The sequence below is a fragment of the Physella acuta genome, unplaced genomic scaffold (genome assembly GCF_028476545.2).
Source record: "Physella acuta isolate Inbredline_101_S28 unplaced genomic scaffold, ASM2847654v3 ptg000867l, whole genome shotgun sequence".
Taxonomy (NCBI): domain Eukaryota; kingdom Metazoa; phylum Mollusca; class Gastropoda; family Physidae; genus Physella; species Physella acuta.
Genome location: NW_026732384.1, coordinates 21,284 through 41,794, shown reverse-complemented (window position 1 = coordinate 41,794; position 20,511 = coordinate 21,284). Strand labels below are relative to the sequence as shown.

Below are 20,511 nucleotides of genomic sequence, written 5' to 3'. Positions count from 1 at the left end.
GCTCTTTTACAAGCAAGATATCAAGTTTGTAAAATAAAATGACCTACAAAATATTGCTTTGAAAACTTTTTATTTAAACCGCTGTACACAGATTATTATTGTACTATGTAGTGAGTTTAATAATGTTTTTTTTATCAATGATGCATTTAACACCTCAACCAGACCAAAGAATACATGTTTGCCTTTTGTTTTATTACTAAAATAGAATAATATGTACATGGAGGACAATTAACAGCAAAATTACATACACCAATCTTATAATATAATGTAGAAAACAACTTATTTTTTACAACCAAAAATATTAAGGCACCAGATATTTTGATAAAAGGCACTTGTTAATATAAAAAAAAAACTGCTGTAGAAGTATTTAATCTTTTATACATATTTTCATTCTCATAAACATTTATATGAGTATATAAATGCTTAATATACATAAGCATCTATATAAATATTCAACAAACTTTACTTCAACAATTTCAAGCTTAATACTGAATAATAAACATGACATACTAGACTTACCCATCTGTTTTAAAGGTTACATAACAGATTTGTAAATGCAATTTAACACAAGGATATATATGATTACAAACATTTCAGAAACAGTTGAATTTTAAAATATTTTTTGAGCAATAGAATATGAATATTTCATGCAACCTGTTAAACAAGCCTGCGCATTTAAAAAGGTGGAGTTTACACTCTCAGTCAAAGAAGTATGAAGTAAAGCTCCCCTTTCAAATCTAAAGATTCATATGGTAGATGAAGTAGAGTTCATGTTTCTTGACCTTGGCATATGAATGGAAAATGTGGTCAGCACTATGCCCAGCCACCTTTCCTTAAAGAGAGTCAGGTACCCACCAGAGTTGTGTGTGCTCAGGGATGTCCTAAAGATTTGAACTTGAGACCTTCAAGCTTGTAATGAAAAACTCGACAATGTGACCCAACATCCCATCAAGGATATAAGGTTAAAACAGTAGTTTTCATTCAATCTTTCCATCTTTCTAATTGTTATTGATGGTGATTTAACAATCCTGCATATTAAAAAAGGGGAGATAACATTTTCCAGCTAAAGAAATGTAGCTTAAATTGGAAAAATAAAGATGTTTTCAATAATATTTTACCTGCTGTATAAGCTTTTTATCACTCTTATTAACAGAGATGGGATTCAACAAAACTGAACTAATTAGTTTATACCTCATCTCTAACAGGAGATAACTTTAACTGAGGAACTTTACTAGTCTCAAGCCATTTTTTCTCCATTGTTTCTTTTTGTTTCTTAACTTCCCCTCTGAGTTTTTGATATTCCGGGTGATTCAGTTTATAACTGAGTTTCCAAGTTCTTGGGCTGGAGCGAGGTGTGTATGGCTGGCCAAACAGGTCAGTTTTATGAAAAGGTGGAGGTGATGGTGGTGGAGATGGTAAGGGCCTGAAACCAGGTTCGTACTTTTTAAAGTTTTCCGGTGGTATGATGTCCCCTGAAATATAGTGAAAAAAATAATTGGTATTTTCTTCTTACTGAAAATTCAATAAAAATATTACTTTTATAATGTTATTCTTAGATGAATAATGCTTTAGAGTGTTTGTGGTTTAATGAATATTTTATTCATTGTTAGTGAGAAATTGCATATAATTGTGTTGAGTAGACAGTATAGACATTATGATAGAGCTAGATAAAGCTTTAGAAATAAATGATGAAAGAACAAACTTCAAACTTTCATAATTAGTTATTGGGAAACAGTTAAAATATTTTTGCTTTAATCAACTTAAACATTTCAGTAATATTAATGATTAGCAACCATAGAAAATAAATATACTAAAATCATGAGTTCTGCCGTCCATCCTAACCATCCCAGAAACAGCTAAATGGTAATGACAAAATGCTTAATGATTGCCATTCTAACAAAAAAGTACTCAGAAATATTGCAAGTAAGCAGAGTTCCTTTCCAGAGCCTATACTCCACGTAGCAGATGAAGTTGAAATCAGCATTAAAAGAGATAGTATGGTTGGTACTACTTTTCCAGACCTTGTCAGGTACCTTCTAGAACAGGATGGACAAAGGTCATCCTACAGGCATGAGCCCTGGAACTGAACTAGGGGCTTTTGTATCAGAAATCAAGTGTTGAGCCATTCTACCACTCTTGTCTTTTAAAAAAATAGTAACCTTTCAAACTTGAAGGTACATGAGGCAGGTGAAGTAGAGTTCACCTGTTTCAATAAAGGATTAGTCAGCACTATGCCCCACCACCTTTACTTTCCCTAACGTGAGTCAGGTACTTATCAGAGCTGGGTGGACTCTGGGACATTCTACGGACATAAACCCAGGACTTTCTGCTTAGCATTCGTATGCTCTATCATTTGACCACATCCTCCCCTACTCTGTCTTATATGCATCATAACATCATACCTTTTTCATTCTGGGGTGGGTTTCTGGCGTCAGATTTCCACCTGAGATAGTTCATGTAGTTCTGTTCCTTCTTTGCTCTGAGAATCGCCAACGCCTTCGCCCTCTCATCTCTGAACAGTTTTGCCTCTCTTAAAAACTTCTCAAACGAATTCTTGCCAAGCTGGGAAGACGGCGGGATGTTCATGGGATACAGAGCGGCAACGGCTTCCGAGATGCTGCTCGCGCTGGCCGAGAAGTTGAGCCCTACCTGGCGTGCAAAATTTCTCCATTCGCTGCTGTTGTAGTTTGTGTCTGGCCGATCAGGCGTGATGGGGGGTGATTTACCGGCTTTTAGCCACAGCTGGTATTCACGTTTGAGGTTGTGGTGTGGTGTTTTTTCACTCTTTGTTCTCAGGAAATGTCTACACTCAATGCTGACCATTGTGCTGGGTGGTTTCTGTGTTGCTAGGCGTTGTATGGGCCTAGGGGTGAAGCCTATATAGTGTGGTATTTTGTCCTCCATCAGGTTCTCCCTTTCAGCTATGGGGATTTTTATTTCTTTGTCATCCATCTCCGTTGATCTGGGATTAAACATAACAATTTTGAAATACTCATAGCCTCAACAAAACTTTTCAGCCAGATTAAGAATGACTGACATACTACCTATAGATAGGCCTATATAATCCTTTAAAGTAACGGATATATAATTCAATTAATTGATTAGCCCAATGAAATAGATTTTAAAATAACATAATCTACTTCATTATAGTCAATTAACTTAAGTAAATTAGTTGTTAATCTCTCTGACTCAGGGGCGTAGCGAGGGGGGGGGGGGGCGGGGGTGCTGACCGCACCCGGTCACACCATTTAGGGGGGTGACACCAAGGCAAAAAGTAGCAAAATATACACAGAAAAATGATAATTCCACTTAATTAAGTTATTAATTCGAGTGTTAAATAGTCTTTTAAGAGGTGCTAATCAAAAGTTTGAAGGGGGGGGATGAAAATTGAAAGTCTGTCCCCGGGAAGGGTCGCTACGCCTCTGGGGGGTGACACCATTAAGTGCAGCACTGGGTGACACCTGACCTTGCTACGCCACTGCTCTGACTGCATCTCTTATTATAATTTTAAAAAGAAAAACAAAAAAAAAACCTTAGGCCCCAGCCAGAGTACTGTACAATATGAATATTATAGAACTATGGGGCATATATATATATATACTTAATACTATATAGGCAAGTGATTCAATTCAAATAACAGTATAGACACTATAGTGAATAGTGGCTTATACTTACACTGACTTAGAGATAGAGTAAGTTATAGTCACGGGGGGGGGGGGGGGAGAGGCTAATACTAAACTAATACACACTGACACACGACTAGAACAATTTGATCAACATAGTCATAAAGTAAAGTCATAAATTTAAATTAAATTATTATAATAGTTCAGTTTAGACTAAAACAAAATGCTTAATTCTATTTTTTTTTACCAAGTACAGTACAGTGTTCTAATGAAAAGAAAAAAAAAATAACAAAAAAATAACAAACAAAAACATTGAATCCTGATTGGTGATTGATTGATCCATCGATCTGAATTATTTTATTCGTCTTTAAAAGTCTTTAACGTTAAGTAGAAAGCGATCTAGTATACATCGATTTCCAATTACCTCTCTTCAATACAACCCCCTGCCAAAAGTGTGCCGTTATGTTAACATCCGCTAATCAAATAAAGCATTCATGCTGCGAGAATTTTATGATCACTTTTTAATCAATGTCAGCAAAGGAACGATAAACCGCTTTTGGCTTCTCGTGTCGCCATGGAGAGGTAGCGATTCTCGGGGAGTAAAATAATTTACCTTTAATTAAAAATTTAAAGAGAATAATTTAAAATAATTGTACTAAATTTTTTTTATAAAACATAATTTTATATTTAATAATAAATATCAATATAGATAAAAAGAAAGGTAGCAGTTATTATAATTTCTTTTTAAATTGATAAATTGACTTAACCAATGAACACTCAGTAAACAGACAAGCTCTCGTATGTGTTTATTATGGGAACCATAAACATGGCTTCCAAACATCATGCTGATATCTGTTGTTCTTTTATTGGATGTTTTTAATTCGACATGTATGTACACATCTTTAAGTAACAAGATAACAAAACAGTGCTTTTATCAGGGCTTTAGTTTTTGTTCTTAGTCTTAGTAAATTCGTTTCATTTTGTCATTTTAACTTGATTCAGTTTTTCTTCCAGCCTTTTTTAACTTTAAAAAAAAAAAAAATTTTCCCGGGGAGGGGAGGGGACGACGACAGTGGTAAAAGTATGTTTTTTATGTATTTTATGCAAGTTCCATTTTGTTCAGGGGGTCAGTAGACTCTCTTCGGGCTGGGGGGGGGGGGGGGGCGGTGAGCTCCAGAAGAGATGCCTGAAAGATATCTTCCTAGATCTAGATCTATCTAATCTATATTAATGTATTATTAAGTATTAAGAATCTATAATCGTAAGAATCATTCTTGTACTATTCATAAATTTTTATATAACTGTGAGTAAATTACATAAATCTATAATATAAGCAGCCAGGTACAGTGTCAGTCAGTCATCGATATAGAATCTAGAACCATAAATAAAAATAAACAACACATGCTGTGCATTTTACTTGCATCGTATTGTCTTATTTTAAATTTTAAGTAATGAAGTAGGGTTTATTTATGTAACGACTTAAATTATTTAATCTTTGGCAAAGTTTCTACTCCTTTGCACACATCATCAAATATAAAATACACGCACATTGCTAGAGCATATTAAACAGATCAATGTCAAATAACTTTTTTGCTTATGGGGTCATCCATAAATGACATCACAGTTGTAGGGGGGAGGGGGGGTCCGTAATTTTGTGACAATGTGTGATGAGGGGGAGGGGGGGGGTTCAGATGTTGCAACGTCACATTTTTGCATTATAAAAATGCAATGTTAGAAAACGAATTTTAGAGGTTATTACACGTTTTAGATAAGGAGTCGTCCATAAATGACATCACATTCATAGGGGGAGGGGAAAGTCCGTAATTTTGTGACGGTGTGTGATGAGGTGGAGGGGGGTGTTAGATGGTGGGAAGTCACATTTTTGCATTAACAAAAAGTAATGTTAGAAAACGAATTTTAGCCGTTATTAGAAAACTGTTTTAATAAATTGTAATAAGAATTGATTAAAATACTCTATGTTGACAGAGTTCGGATAATATTTTGGAAAAACATCGATGTTTTAAGAAAAATTCAACTGCAATTTTGAGGGGGTTGTAGGCTGACGTTTGACGTCATTTTAGGGGGGGTCTGGCTTTTTGTGACGATGTGCGAAGGAGGGAAGGGGGAAAGGGAAGGTAAAAATCGTCAAAAAAGCGTGACGTCATTTATGGATGACCCCTAACTGTTTTAATAAATTGTAATAGTTTAGACAAGATTTTAGAAAAATATCGATGTTTTAAAAAAATTCAACTGCAATTTTGAGGGGGGGGGGGGGTTGTAGGTTGAGGTGTGACGTCATTTTAGGGGGGGGTCTGGCTTTTTGTGACGACGTGTGACAGAGTGGAGGGGGGAGGTAAAAAACGTAAAAAAAAGCGTGACGTCATTTATGGATGACCCCTATATGCACTGGAATCCCCAAGACTTAATTTCACCATCGCAGGGTTTAATGAGATTTTCTTCTATTGTGAGGTTTTTTTTTGCTTGGCAATTTCTAATGCAACTCCATGTGATGATTGCACCAATGTTGTGTTTCCTTGGTGAAAACTTTCTGTTTGATAAAATCTTGGACATTTGCAACTAGCTTCATGCCGAAAAGGAACTCCATATTTTTTTTTTTGGTGTGTTCAGAAAGCAACATCTAAAAATTAATTTTTTGTTTGGTTTAGTCTACCACTTGGCGACCTCCCCCCTCCCCCGTCCCAGATGGTCCTTAGCGTCCCACAGTTTGGGAACCTTTGATCTATAACAGGGGTCGGCAACCTGCGGCTCGCGAGCCGCATGCGGCTCTTTTGCGGTCAAGATGCGGCTCTCCAGCCCCTTGCACAAATATTAATAGTTGTATTATTTCATTTTCAAAACTCATATCAAACATATAATGTAAAAAAATCAACTTTAAACAGAATTAAAACACTTATCAGAGAACATTGAGAATATGTGCAGTAGAAAGTATTCGGACAGCTGACAGCAGCTTGGGCACCAGAGTTTCTTCCAGGCATCTCTTCGGGGGGGGGGCTTTGCCCCCCCCCCCCCCCGGAAATTTTTTTACCGCCCCCCAAACGAAATTAAATTTATATAATTTATATAGAAAATATATACTTTTAACAGTGTCCGCCCCCCCGAAGAAAGTCTACCGCCCCCCCCCCCCCCGCCCCCCGAAAATTTCAAGTGCCCCCCCCCCCCCCCCCCCGAAGAAAAATGTCTGGAAGAAACACTGTTGGGCACCATGCCCAGCCCCACAGCCCCGTGGCAACAATTACATGCTTACCACTGCCCTAGTGCCGACTTTTTCGAATATTATTTTATTCAGAATGCATTCCCATATGTGTCAGTAATCATAAATTTGACGAGAGTGACGTAGTTATTTTTTAGTTATAATCTTCCTACTATTGAACCGGGTACTAGACTATGTGGTATGAGTTAACCCTGCGTTCATTGGTGTGGAAGATAAGCCTGGTGAGAACCAAAGGACAAAAGCGACCGAAACACGGTTAACGAACATATATTCAAGCTAGTTAGTGGAAGTTAGCCCGTGTTGAGGCCTGCTTTGCTAATGGCAGACACCTCCTGAGCCGGTGATATCCGTAAAGAAGGAAAAAAAGTTAACAGCTTCTAAAGTGGATTGGGATAGTCATATAGTTATATTATTTGATTATTAAGTTTATTATTCTGGCAAAACAAGTGAATGTTTTTATAAGAATACATATTATTTCAATTTTTAAAACTTAAAAAACTTAAAACTTTAAAATTTAAATAAATCACATTTATTTACTTAGTCCTAATCAAATAATAAAATATTAAACTAAAAATGTTAGTGGCTCTTTAAAAACTGGGAAATTCTGAAAATTGTGACTTTTGGCTCTTCCGTCTCAAAAGGTTGCCGACCCCTGATCTATAAAGATGAAATGGACCACAGAATTAATGTCAAAAATAAACTCAGAAATACTTCAACATCCTGGCCTTTTTTATTAAACTCAATTTTTGTTACTTCAAAGTTAAATCACTCAGTTGTTAAGAAAGCTAATGGTTTGTATTATTTAAACTAGTCAAATCATATGTCTGATATTAAAGAATTATAATTTATAGACAGATATTCATGTAAGGTGTTTTATATCAATTTAATGTAGTATATCAAAAAATTCCCAATTTTTATTTAATTATTATTACATTTCTTAAAAATCATTTTAGAATATAGTTAAATGTTGTCTCCCTTAAGAATTTTTAACCATTAAATGGGGAGTAACACATTTACTTAACCTATTAACTTTATTAAAAAGTTAAGTTTTTTGAAAAGAGATGTCTATGTAATAAATAGGTTTATAAAAAAGCTTGTAAAGAATAACTTTTTAAGATACCTAAAAAGCCTTATGTGGAAGTTCAAGTGCACTTTTTATCACATAACAATTTGTAATATTTAAAAAAAAAATATTTTCATTAAGTTCAACCAGTCTTGCAAGGGTGCAACTTTTCATGCCTTACACATAGGCCTACACTAATGCTTTATGTTATGCACATTATACACACACAACTAACTTCCATGCAACAGATATAATACACACAGTAAACTGACAAGCACCATACATTACATACATAAAACACATGAATACACACAAACTGCATACCTACACACAACACATGCAAACGTATTACTCCCACACTACACAAACACACATTACACACTACATCTATGTATATACAAATCAAAGTTTGTGTGTGGGTTTGTTAATTTGCTTGTCTTTTATGTATTACTACACCTTATATCCGATCGCCAAGAAACTTTGGGAAGTTGTTGATAATACTCTTGTGGAGTTTTCTGTGGAAAACAAAAGTTTAATTTCTTGGACAGGGTGCGATTTTTCGCCGCGGGCTATCCTGTGAGCGCTATGGTGCCTATATTAGTGCAATTGACTATGGATAAGATGTGTCATTACAGCCATTCACTAAATTGAACCAACCGCGTCCACCGGCGCCCTGGTAAAGATGATCCAAGAAATTTAGCGTAGGTATTATGTACATTTAAATAACTCTGTTTTAGAAAACAAAGTCACACGTCTTAAAAATATAGGATTGGTAACTCATAGGACAGAGGTATCTGAAGAACTTTGATGAAATCCTCTAAAAATATGACGTCAGACTTTCTTCTGAGACTGCAGCAACGTGGGGATGGGCACGCAAGTTTGAACTATCCAACTAGGCATATAGTAAAGTTCTCTATCCAGACATAACAATCCATAGGGAAAATGAAGTAGAGATCTTGACCTTGGCGTACGAAGGTGGTCGAAGTCTCTAATGGTGCATAAAAAATAACATTTTAAAATTGTTGATAATTATTTTTTTTTACCAATGGCATTTTCTAGGGAAACATGGTAGACTGTGTAAAATAGCTACTAGTTTATAAACATGTTCACCAGTGTTTCTTCCAGTCTTTTTTCTCCGGGGGGGGGGGGGGGGAGGGGGGGCACTTGAAATTTTTGGGGGGGGGGGGGTGGTAGACTTTCTTCGGGGGGGCGGACACTGTTAAAAGTATATATTTCCTACATAAATTATATACATTTCATATCGTTTGGGGGGGGGGCAGTAAAAATTTTTCTGGGGGGCAAAGCCCCCCCCCCCCCCCCGAAGAGATGCCTGGAAGAAACTCTGATTGATGTTCACTAAAGCGATGTACCCTACTGTTTTTATTGTGTAAAATTTATAGCCATCTAATTTTCTTTAAATTTTGTTTGACCACATCTTTCGACACTGTGTCTGAAATTAAAAAAAAAAAATCAGCAACTATTTTTTAAACTGGTTTTGGGTCTTGTTAAGTAAGTGGGGCAATTGCTTTTATTTTTCATAAACCATCACAATGTTCTAACTTTTGCCCTGCTTCTATATCCAAAGGTTCTAAAATCATGTGGTTTTTTAAAATTATTTTTATCTTTTTTTTTTAAATAGAAAATCTGTTTTGTCCGCATGTGTGATTAGTTTCCCTCCCTGTTGTGTTGTAAAATTCTATTTGTTTTATTGATAGTTGAGTGTAGTTGCAGTCTTTCTAACATAGCTTCAATAGCAAAAATAGCTTATAGAAATGTGGGAGTGCCCTCCTCCCCCCTTTTTTTTGCTGATCTGTGAATGTTTAAGGGTCCTTTCAATGTCCAGTTATATAGAAGCCTCCATTTGGCTTTGATAAAAAAGATGCTGTTGTGAAATCACAACGACCTCTCAACCTTGTCTAGTTGGGGGAGATGCCATACCGTTAATTTTTTAATAGCAATCTAAGGCAATTTAAATAGCATACCTATTGATGTTTCTCAGATTTCTCCACTCTAGAAAGGTGTGTGCTATTGTCAATTGTTTCTTTGTCTAAAATTCTAACGTTCCACTGATTTCTTGGCTCTAGAATAGAAATAATCTAGACTATAGTTTGACGGTAATTCTTAAGTCCATAACTTACAAAACTTGAAAAGAAAAACAAATATGAGGTTTTTAATGCTTCCGTATAATAAAACAATAGTATTAAACCCCATGTGCAATTGTGTATTATCGAATGTATCCATATGTTAACATATCCTTTAAATATAGTTACTTATTGTCTCCCTTGATAATTTTGAAATAATCCATTAACATTTTATGTTAGTTACATTTTCAACATTGCTTTATTTGTCAGTTTTGTTTAATCTAATAGATCTAGTATCTGGCGATGTTGTTTGTTGGTTTGCACAAGGTTTGTCCAGTCCATGCCATTTGCACTGAAGTGTTTCTATGTTATTGCGGTTTTGTGTCTTTTCCCCTTAGAGTTATAGTTTGTTGTTGTTAATCTTCTCAGGCTGTCTGGTGTTCATTATACGCCTCTGGCATTTTATTTACGAAATTTTGAAGTTTGTGTTTCTTTCAAAATTTTGCAACCATAGAGAATTGTTTCCCCTAGCTGATGAATATTTCACAACCATAGACAATTGTTTATCCTTGCTGATGAATCTATCACAACTATAGAGAATTGTTTCCCCTTGCTGATGAATCTTTCACAACCATAGAGAATTGTTTCCCCTTGCTGATGAATCTTTCACAACCATAGAGAATTGTTTCCCCTTGCTGATGAATCTTTCACAACTATAGAGAATTGTTTCCCCTTGCTGATGAATCTTTCACAACCATAGAGAATTGTTTCCCCTTGCTGATGAATCTTTCACAACCATAGATAATTGTTTCCCCTTGCTGATGAATCTTTCACAACCATAGAGAATTGTTTCCCCTTGCTGATGAATCTTTCACAACCATAGATAATTGTTTCCCCTTGCTGATGAATCTTTCACAACCATAGAGAATTGTTTCCCCTTGCTGATGAATCTTTCACAACCATAGAGAATTGTTTCCCCTTGCTGATGAATCTTTCACAACCATAGAGAATTGTTTCCCCTAGCCGATGAATCTTCATAGTGTTCTTGACGTCTAGATTGTACTGAGAGCCGAAGGTGTTAAATTCTTACCTTGTCTTGTTGGCACGGCTTTTGATGTCCTCGTCTGCTCCTCTATCATTGGTCACTTCGGTTTCTAGACATAACGTGAAGCTTTCTACCTCTGAAATAATCGTTCCTTGTATCTCAAGTGGGAGTTCTTGTCTGGCTTTTTTTTCCCAAGTTGATCTGTAAGCTGTCTGATTTTAGTTTTCTTAACTTGAACTGGACATGCTGTTGTCGTGTGAGCAGTGTTTCTTTCAGACTTTTCGGGGGGGGGGGGGGGGGGGGGCGGAAATTGGTAAAAGCATAAATTTTCAATTTCATTCGGGGGGGGGGGGGGTAGATTTTTTTTCGGGAGGCGGAGATGTATGAAAGAAACTCTGGATGTGAGAGGAGTCTGATGTTGTACGCAAAGTCGAGGTTTTTAAAGCTTTTTGGTGTTGTTCCACTGTATTCCACCATTTTGATCCGAGGTTGTTCTTATACTAATCCAATGGATAACTATTTAAGCATGCAGCCTTGCAGCATTCCACGTTTTTATTTTTACCGTAATGGCTTGGTTAACCTGATATTGGGCGTAGTCTGACTGTTGGAGTATCTGTAGAGCTGTTGGACCATCATTACGTCAATGACCGTCACCCCTGCTGGGGTATGAGCCACCTACCAAAGTTCTCCAGATACCTCTGTCCTGTGCCATCTTCTCCACCTGACGCACAGTCTAAGTTTAGATAGTACACGGCTTAATGGGATTTTCGAATTAGTACCATGAGTTTTACCACCCCAATCCCTTAATTCGAATAATTCATATAATCCTACATCAACTTAGGATGGTCAATGCAATAGCTTACTCCCCAAGTTTAGTTTACAACCCCCCCCCCCCACCCCCCAGTTCTTTCCCATATCAGTAATTAACGTCACTAAACGAATCTTCAATTAGACGTCACCTTAAACAATACAGTTGATTAAGATTTAATTAACGATCTCCCGATTTTCTAACTTCACCCAACGGTCGCTAGCGTCAACATAAAAAACAAAAAAACTTTCAATTTTAATATTCATGTCCTTGAACTTATGAAAGTTTTTTTTTTTTTTTAAAGTGCGCTTTAACTTTACCTTGGAGTTAAAAACTAACTTAACCAGATTTCGTTTGGGCTTTTGAAATCACGGTCGTGTTTGTCCGTGTATTCAATAAACCAAATCGATCCAAATACTTGAACTACCGGTATCTGCACGATAAATGTTCGAGCTATTGATTTTTGTTTTATAAAGACAGGACTGAATGTAGGTAGGAAACAGAGTCTGTGGTTGACTTGCGCTATTAGGGGATAAGTTAGGATACAAGTCGTACTTAAGGATACAAATCACAAGATACAAGTTTCAAGTCATTAATCTAATGACTTGACTTCTGACTTAGAAAACCCTATCACAGAAGAGTGCAGAAGTCATAATTTAGGACACCCGTCTTTAGTCATGTCTATGTCGGAATTTGTCGCATTCGGGCAAGTGCCCATTCTGGGCTTTTGTCGCATTAGCGCAAGTGTCCATTCTGGTCTTTTGTCGCATTCGGGCAAGTGCCCATTCTGGGCTTTTGTCGCATTAGGGCAAGTGTCCATTCTGGGCTTTTGTCGCATTACGGCAAGTGCCCATTCTGGGCTTTTGTCGCATTCGGGCAAGTGTCCATTCTGGGCTTTTGTCTCATTAGGGCAAGTGTCCATTCTGGAAATCGGCCTTCGGGTAAACGGCATTTGGGCAAGTGTCTTTCGGGAAAACGTCCACCTCCCCTTATGTCTTGTGTCCCAACGAAAGCAAAGAGATGAAACTTGTTATTGGATAGCTCGGTTCTGTTAGTCAGTAAGTAATGTTTGAATATTGGGGGGCTATGGTGCAGGGGATATAGAGTTCACCTGGTTTTAGTGACCTCGGTATATGAAGGGATATTGTGATCAGCACTTTGCCCAGCCGCCTTTACTTCCCCTTAGCGTGAGTCAGGTACCCATTAGAGCTGGGTGAACTCAGGGACGTCTTACATTTCAGACCAAGATCCAATTTCGACCACGCCGTTCCCCAAGAGTTTATTTATAGAAAATAGCAAGATTTACCCCTAAACCAAAGGCATAGTCAAATTACCAGTAGTCCAAACTTCCTTCAAATAGTCAGGATCTCCTTACAGACTCGAGACTTTCAGGTTAGCAGTCGAATGCTCTACTATTTGACCATGCCTTTCCGGACATATTGCAAAAAAGGAAGGAGTGTGTGTGTGTGGGGGGGGGGGGGGTCTTGTGAATGTAACATTCTAGTTCTCACCGAATCGATTTTTTGCAGACGGCAGCTCAGGTGTTTAGTAGGTTCTTGGTTTCAATCCATGATTGATGACTTGACTCACCCGTGTAACGTCGGGAAAATTGATCCCTAGCTCAGCTTTGGCCCGTAACAAACCCAAAACACGACTTCTAATCAATATCACTAGGATATATATCGATATGCTGGACATGTGAACACTTTTTACAGTATTTATCCGTGTGTTTACCTTTTAAATTGTGTGTTTTATGTTAACTCATTTTTATCGAAAATTATAACCAAATCCTGCGGAATATACGAACCTAGTTCATGATTTGTATTTAATATTTGGCGTGTTTTCTTATTTTATCTTTAACAAATAGTTCGTGGCAGATTCTTGCGATAAATTGTACGTGATTATTACCAAATTATGGTCAAAGGGAAATAACCATGATAAATCAAACCATACTAAAATCGGTTATCTCCCCTGCTATGTGAAATATTTTACGGTATTATTTTAAACATAATATAAGGGCTGTCTGATGCAAAATGAGCCCTGGAATTTTTTTTTAATTTGTAAGTAAATTAATAAGGTTACTATGATTTTTCATTTTAATAAATTGTGCCTATGTATTATTGGACCTTTTGGTAACATGCTTGATTAAAGCTTTAGGGAAATTTCATTGCACTGTTTTTTCATTAAATATGTTAGTGTTGGCATAAAGATATTATTGGCTATTTATATATAATAAAAATGTGGAAAAAAAACAACCTGGTATGCCTGAAATATTGATCTTTTTTATAGCAACTTTTATGTATGGTTACATATAACTGTGCAGTCATGATTTCTCATAGACATATTAACATAAGATTGATAAGTTTTAATCTTCTGGCTACATCAAACATCTATGTTGTTTGCTAAGTTGTTTTTTTTTTTTTTACATATTTTGAAGTTCCTTCTTCTTATCATAACAGAGATCCCATGATTTCCCATAAAACTATTATCATAAGATGGGCATGTTTTGAATTATTCTTGTAGATCAGCAACCATAGGCCAGTCAGCGACCTCAATGGCACGCCCTCTTGACCCTGAGCTTCTAAGTTTCCTTCAGGTACTGTATTTATATTTTACATTGACTTTTCCACCGTTTTAAAATATCATTATCAAAAGATTGTTGTAATACCTGAGTCTTTGTTTTTAACATGTATCTGAACTCTAAATAAAAAGTAAAGGTCACATATAACAATTTAAAAAAAACAACTAAATATTAGCCAGAATAAATTGCCCCCAACCACCAACTCTCCAAACATGCATGTATAGATAAATAAATTAATTAATATATACACACACACACACAAACACACATATATATATATATATATATATATATATATATATATATATATATATATATATATATATATATATATATATATATGTATATATATATATGTATATATATATATGTATATATGTATATATATGTATATATATGTATATGTGTATATATGTATATATATGTATATATATGTATATATGTATATATGTATATATATGTATATATGTATATATGTATATATGTGTATATATGTATATATATGTATATATATGTATATATATGTATATATATATATATATATATATACATATACATATACATATACATATACATATACATATACATATACATATACATATACATATACATATACATATACATATACATATACATATACATATACATATACATATACATATACATATACATATACATATACATATACATATACATATACATATACATATATATACACATATATATATACATATATATATATATATATACATATACATATATACATATATATACATATATATACATTAAAAAGTAAAGCATCCATGATTTGCTAAATTTTGTTTCACTATTTCACCAGACACTAGTTGCTGAGTCATCAGGGCCGCAGCATGAAAGAACAGACAGCGACAAAGAAAATGGTGCTGGGCCTTCTGAAACCAATGAAGAAATAACAGCACCAAATGCAGACACCCACCATAGAAATTTGAACGAAGGCAGTAGGTTAAAACCTGAGATACAAATTAGCAAGTTCAGAGGTCAAGATATGGACAGTGCAGAAGATTTACGTGAAGAAAATAATAACGAAGTAGACGATGATGGGAAAGGAAAGTCGAAGAAAATTTTAAAGAAGAAAAAGAAACAACTTAGTAAAAGAAAACCTCGCCCAGCTCCGAGCCTTCCTGTAGGGGGAGGGTCAAGTCAAAGCCCAGCCTTAAAAGATGATCTCACGACGTCACATCACAAAACTGGCCATGGATCTGTAGGTGACCGTATTTCACATCAGAGAAAAAGCCGCAGCCCAGACCAAAGGAAACATAGCCCTAGATACGACCACAACACACAGCTAAAAAATAGACAAGGTTCAGACTTAAAACATGACCATAGTCAAAAACAGAGAGATAGCCATGGCCCAGATCAAAGAGATGACCATAGCTCACATAGAACAAATAGCCATAGTCAAAAACATAGAGATGGCCAAGGATTAGAACTAAAAAATGGCCATGGCCCAGACCAAAGAGATGACCACAGCTTTGACCAAACAGATGACCAGAGTTCAATGCAGGACACAATGAGTGACACTAACCCAACCAGCAGAAAGAAGTTAAGTCGTAGGAAGCAAATCACGCGGCCACATTGTGCAGGTCCTGAGCCAAAAGGAGATGTTTTAGTACAGAAATACCAGGTGATTAGCATTCACATTTAATTTTAAGGTTTGCCAGATTTTTTGAAAAATAATGGTTAAAATAATATTTAAAAATTTTTCTGTAGAAAGCCATGTTTAACATTTTTTTTTTAGCCTTCTATTTGGAACCTTTCAACATTTGAATGGACATAACTTTAAAAATTAAATAATATAGAAGTAACTTTAAGTTAATTTATTTTCTTATATTAAAACAATTTGTAATCTTTATTTATCATGTGGTAGTGGAAAGTTTAGTGACATGTGTATTCTGATCTTTTCCTCTTTTGACTTTTCTAAAGTCTTACTAATGTATTAATGTTAACTGCATTTGGATTATGATATGTTGGTTAAATAGGGAGATTAAAATGAATTATTCTAAAAGGAGATACAAATGCAAGGGTTTATAAGGGAGTTTACTGAGATAATTTTAAGGTTCAGAAGGGAAATCACAATTAGAGGGTTTAAAAGGGACATAAAAAAATAATAAATCGTATAGTTTAGAAGGGAGATAAAAACTGGAAGGTTCAAAAGGGAGATAAATGAGAGGCTTAAAGGGGAGATAATAATTAAAAAGAAGGGGAAGCCAATGTTTAAAGACAGTATTGTGATAATTACACAGGAGCTGCACCAGCTGATGATTACACCCCTAGTTCATACGTCAAACACACACAAGTTGAGTACGGAACAGCTGCAACGTATGTACGCGACCAATCAGCTCTACACTGCCTGCACCAGTGATTCTAAGAGAAAAGTCTTCGTTGAATGTAAGTTTTAATTATTAATATCTCTTCACTAATTAGTTTTCTTTTATGAATTAAAATAAAAATTCCTTTCATTAATTCAATTTGTTTAACAGTTTATAAAAATCTTTGTTTTTAAAAACAAATTTCCGCATTAATTTAATTTTAATCCAGTTAATGTTATAAATATGTGTTTTTTTTGCAGTATTGTTTGGCTTAGTGGGGTCTGAGTAGGCTAGCAGGGTTAGAAGTGATCAGGGTTACCACAAGGGGGTCTATACAGCCCAGTAGGATTATCATAGTAATATCTAAGGATTTGAACCTTCATTATCATTATTAAGAAACTGAAGCTTCACTCACCACACCAAATTTTTGAAGATAAAAATTATTTTCACATTAATATTATTTTAATAGGTTAGCTTATTTTGTAACTTGATTGATCAATATTTGTCAAAAAACTCAAACATTTGGTATTTTTATCCATATAGAGATACAATTTCATGTCATGGTTATGCTGTGAGAAGTAGGGTTAGAGCAGTAAGGAGGGGTTAAGGCCTAAGTTAAAATCATCCCAGTCCGCAATAGTGCTAGACAATGTATATGTATTAAAAATTAATTAACCCAATATATAATTAATTACAGTGACACAGGACAACACAGATGGGGGTTACAGCCCAATGAGGAATGCACAAGTACTCAGCTACGCCACTGATGCACGCAGGCCTCAGTCAGCCCACAGACCTCAGTCAGCCCACAGACCACAAACATCCCAGAGACCACAGACAGCCAGGAGGAGGCCACTCTCAGCTGTTCCACACAGGAAGTTGTCCCATAGCAACACTGAACATCATGTAAACAAACATAGGGCACCTAGTAACGAAAATTTGCATGTTGAAAAAAAAGATAAAAATAATAGAAGAAATAGTAATATCAGTAATGTTAGTGGAGATGATACAGATCATGGAACACAGGAGCAGAAGAGAAGTAGAAGCCACTCACCGAAACTCACCGATACACACCTGAAAAACAGCACAAACCCAGAGCTTAAAAAATGGCTGAAAATGAAAGAGAAGGAACTGCGGAAGAAAAAGTATGAAGAAAGGAAGAAAGCGAAGGAGGAGAGATTGAAAAAACAGGAAGAAGAGAAGGCAAGGCAAGAACAGTTTAAAGATTCGGGGAAGGTGGTGGAAGAATGGATGATAAAAAAACGAAAAGAAGCATTGCAACACGCAAAAGAGGAAAGAAAAAGACAGAAGGAAGAAGAAAAATACTTAGCTGAAAGGAATTCAGGTAAAGTGCGACCAGTATCTGCCCCTAATTTTAACATGGTTGTACGTCCCGAGTCTTCAAGGGAGATAACTCACAATGAAGACAGGGCCATAACACCAAGACCGCCTCCCACTAAATTTGTTTACAAGCGTCCAGTCACCGGCAGAGTCCGACTGATGAAACTTCAACAGGAAAAGAAAGATGACGCCAAGAAATCAGAGCTGCAAGCGAAACTCTTTGAAAAAAAATTAGCGGAGGAGAAATCGAAAAAAATGAGAGTGTCGTATGACCAGTGGCTGCTTAAGAAAAGAGAAGAGGATTATGCTAAAAGACAAGAAGCTGCTAGACTACGAGCTCTGGCTAAATCGGATCCGGAACTAGAGAGGATTATGCCTGAATTAGCTAAGAAACGGATTGAAAACATTCAACGAGGCAAGAAGAGAATCGACACAGGTATAAGAAGATTAGACGAGCGGCTTAACAAGTCATTTGGTGGAGGGAGCTTCCTCTTGGATGAGGAAGTTGATGCCAGCAATAAGTTAAAGATCTCCGGCAGCAAGACTAACTTGTCAAGTCGTCCGACAAGCGCGCGGCCAGACATCGGTCCGACAATGTCCAAATCTCCTCGCAGACCCATCTCAGCTAATCCTAATCTTCACAAAGCTGTTGCCACTAATCCTAACAACATACCTATCGCCAATAATGCTAATCCTTATAAAGTGCCTTTCCCCCCGGAGGAAGGTGCACCCAAGCATGTTTTAGCCAAACAGTCGAAATTGTTCGCCCCTTATCTGAGTAGTTCTTCTTCCAGCAGTAAAGAATCTGATTCAATTTCTATGCAAGAGTCTTTAAAACCTGAAGAAATGACACCACGACACAACAACAACGAAGCTACTACATCAACCACGCCTAACTTCAAGACAGAAGAGGTAGTTGATTCAAGTCAAGACGCTGAAGATCTTGTGGAAGTGACGGAAAGTCTGGAGTACTTTGATGAAACTGACTCGGAAGATGACGGCTCTGAACGTTCCAGCTCAGACTCAGCTGAACGGGGAAGCAAGGCAGACCTGCAAGCTTCTCTAGAGGATGAGGTTCTGTTTCAGGAAGAAAGGGCACTGTCACAAGATTTGGGATCATCTCAAGATAAAAGGGCACGGTCACCAGAAGACACGGTGTCATTTCAAGAAGGAAGGGCATTGTCACCAGAACACCTAGTATCATCTCAAGATGGAAGGGCATTGTCACCAGAACACCTAGTATCATCTCAAGATGAAAGGGCATTGTCACCAGAAGACCTAGTATCTCAAGATGAAAGGGCATTCTCACCAGAAGACCTAGTATCGTCTCAAGAAGGAAGGGCACCAACCCTATCAGACCAAACACCACTTCAAGAAGAGAGGCCACCATCTGATTTAGACGAGGTACTATCTCAAGAAGAAAGCGCAACATCAAAAGAAATAACGGAGCAGCCACAGGAAGACTTTGTACAAGAGGATGACCAACCACAAAGTCCAACAGACCACAAATCAACGGAAGAAATTCAAAACATTCTCAAACTAAACCTTGACTACATTGAAGACAAGAGAAGACAGCTAGACCAAGAATTAGACTCCTACCTAGACAACTCAAGACAGTTTGACAAAGACCTAGACTACACAAGACAGCACGAAGACCAACTCACTGAAGGACAGCAGGACCTGTCTGAACAAGAGGACAGATCAAATCTGTCCGAATCAAAACACATCAGCAAACATGTCTCCTTCCAAGAAGAGCCTGTCATTTACGAAGCTGCCGATAATGAAGAGGAAGACGTAGAAGAAAATAATGACGTTGAGGATAATAACTTACCCACACGAGATAGCTTAGAGGATGATTTTTAATGGTATATTAAATGATTTAATTGATTTTTGTGAAAGTATAAGAGCGCTTCTGATGAAGAGAACTTGAAGATGTATTTTGTTCAAAAATCGAAGCAACAAATAGGATTTAAATGTGGTTTTTTTTTTTTAAATAAATATATACAACAGAGTGATTTTTAAAAAAAAACATTTTTTATAATTTGCTTTTACTATCCTGTTTCTGTGCAATAGTTCTTAACATTTTATAAAACATTTAACTTCGGAACTATAATAAACAAATGTAGAATCTTGGTGAATTCGACAATTTTTATAAACTAGAAATTGTTGTTAACATTAAAACCGTATGGTGTCAGTTGATGTATAAATGTATGTCATTTGTTTCTTAATTTTTCATGGCATTGTATTTTTTTAATATATATGCTTTCTTAAGATATGCAAGGAAACACAATGCAAAAAATGTGTTTGAAGAAAAAAATTTAACATTTGAGACACCTTATACTAGAAAATTTTAAACCTTTAACTACTTTTTTGTTGGTACATTTTTACA

General features: G+C 36.2%; 2 protein-coding genes across 2 annotated transcripts; one reads left to right on the top strand and one right to left on the bottom strand.

The window, feature by feature from the left end:
* Positions 1-53: 53 nt before the first annotated feature.
* On the bottom strand, positions 54-4,188 carry LOC131952341 (testis-expressed protein 52). Its single transcript, XM_059314956.1, has 3 exons — positions 4,048-4,188; positions 2,403-2,962; positions 54-1,472 (listed from the first exon to the last, which is right to left on the bottom strand). The coding sequence occupies exons 2-3, from the start codon at positions 2,950-2,952 to the stop codon at positions 1,186-1,188; spliced, it is 837 nt and encodes a 278-aa protein (XP_059170939.1). The 5' UTR covers positions 2,953-2,962; positions 4,048-4,188; the 3' UTR covers positions 54-1,185.
* A 239-nt stretch (positions 4,189-4,427) lies between these two features.
* Positions 4,428-20,483, top strand: LOC131952344 (trichohyalin-like). The gene is made up of 5 exons (XM_059314959.1): positions 4,428-4,511; positions 14,376-14,448; positions 15,272-16,096; positions 16,716-16,860; positions 17,479-20,483. Exons 2-5 carry the CDS (start codon positions 14,407-14,409, stop codon positions 19,983-19,985), a joined length of 3,519 nt encoding a protein of 1,172 aa, XP_059170942.1. The 5' UTR covers positions 4,428-4,511; positions 14,376-14,406; the 3' UTR covers positions 19,986-20,483.
* Positions 20,484-20,511: the final 28 nt, after the last annotated feature.

Bases quoted from the DNA above. Each gene is read 5' to 3' on its own strand.
- LOC131952344 (XM_059314959.1), top strand. From the start codon at position 14,407: ATGGCACGCCCTCTTGACCCTGAGCTTCTAAGTTTCCTTCAG. The intron at 14,449-15,271 runs GTACTGTATTTA...CTATTTCACCAG, and splicing joins AGCTTCTAAGTTTCCTTCAG to ACACTAGTTGCTGAGTCATC. The intron at 16,861-17,478 runs GTAAGTTTTAAT...AATTAATTACAG, and splicing joins GAGAAAAGTCTTCGTTGAAT to TGACACAGGACAACACAGAT.
- LOC131952341 (XM_059314956.1), bottom strand. From the start codon at position 2,952: ATGGATGACAAAGAAATAAAAATCCCCATAGCTGAAAGGGAGAACCTG. The intron at 1,473-2,402 runs GTATGATGTTAT...ACTATATTTCAG, and splicing joins CCCACCCCAGAATGAAAAAG to GGGACATCATACCACCGGAA.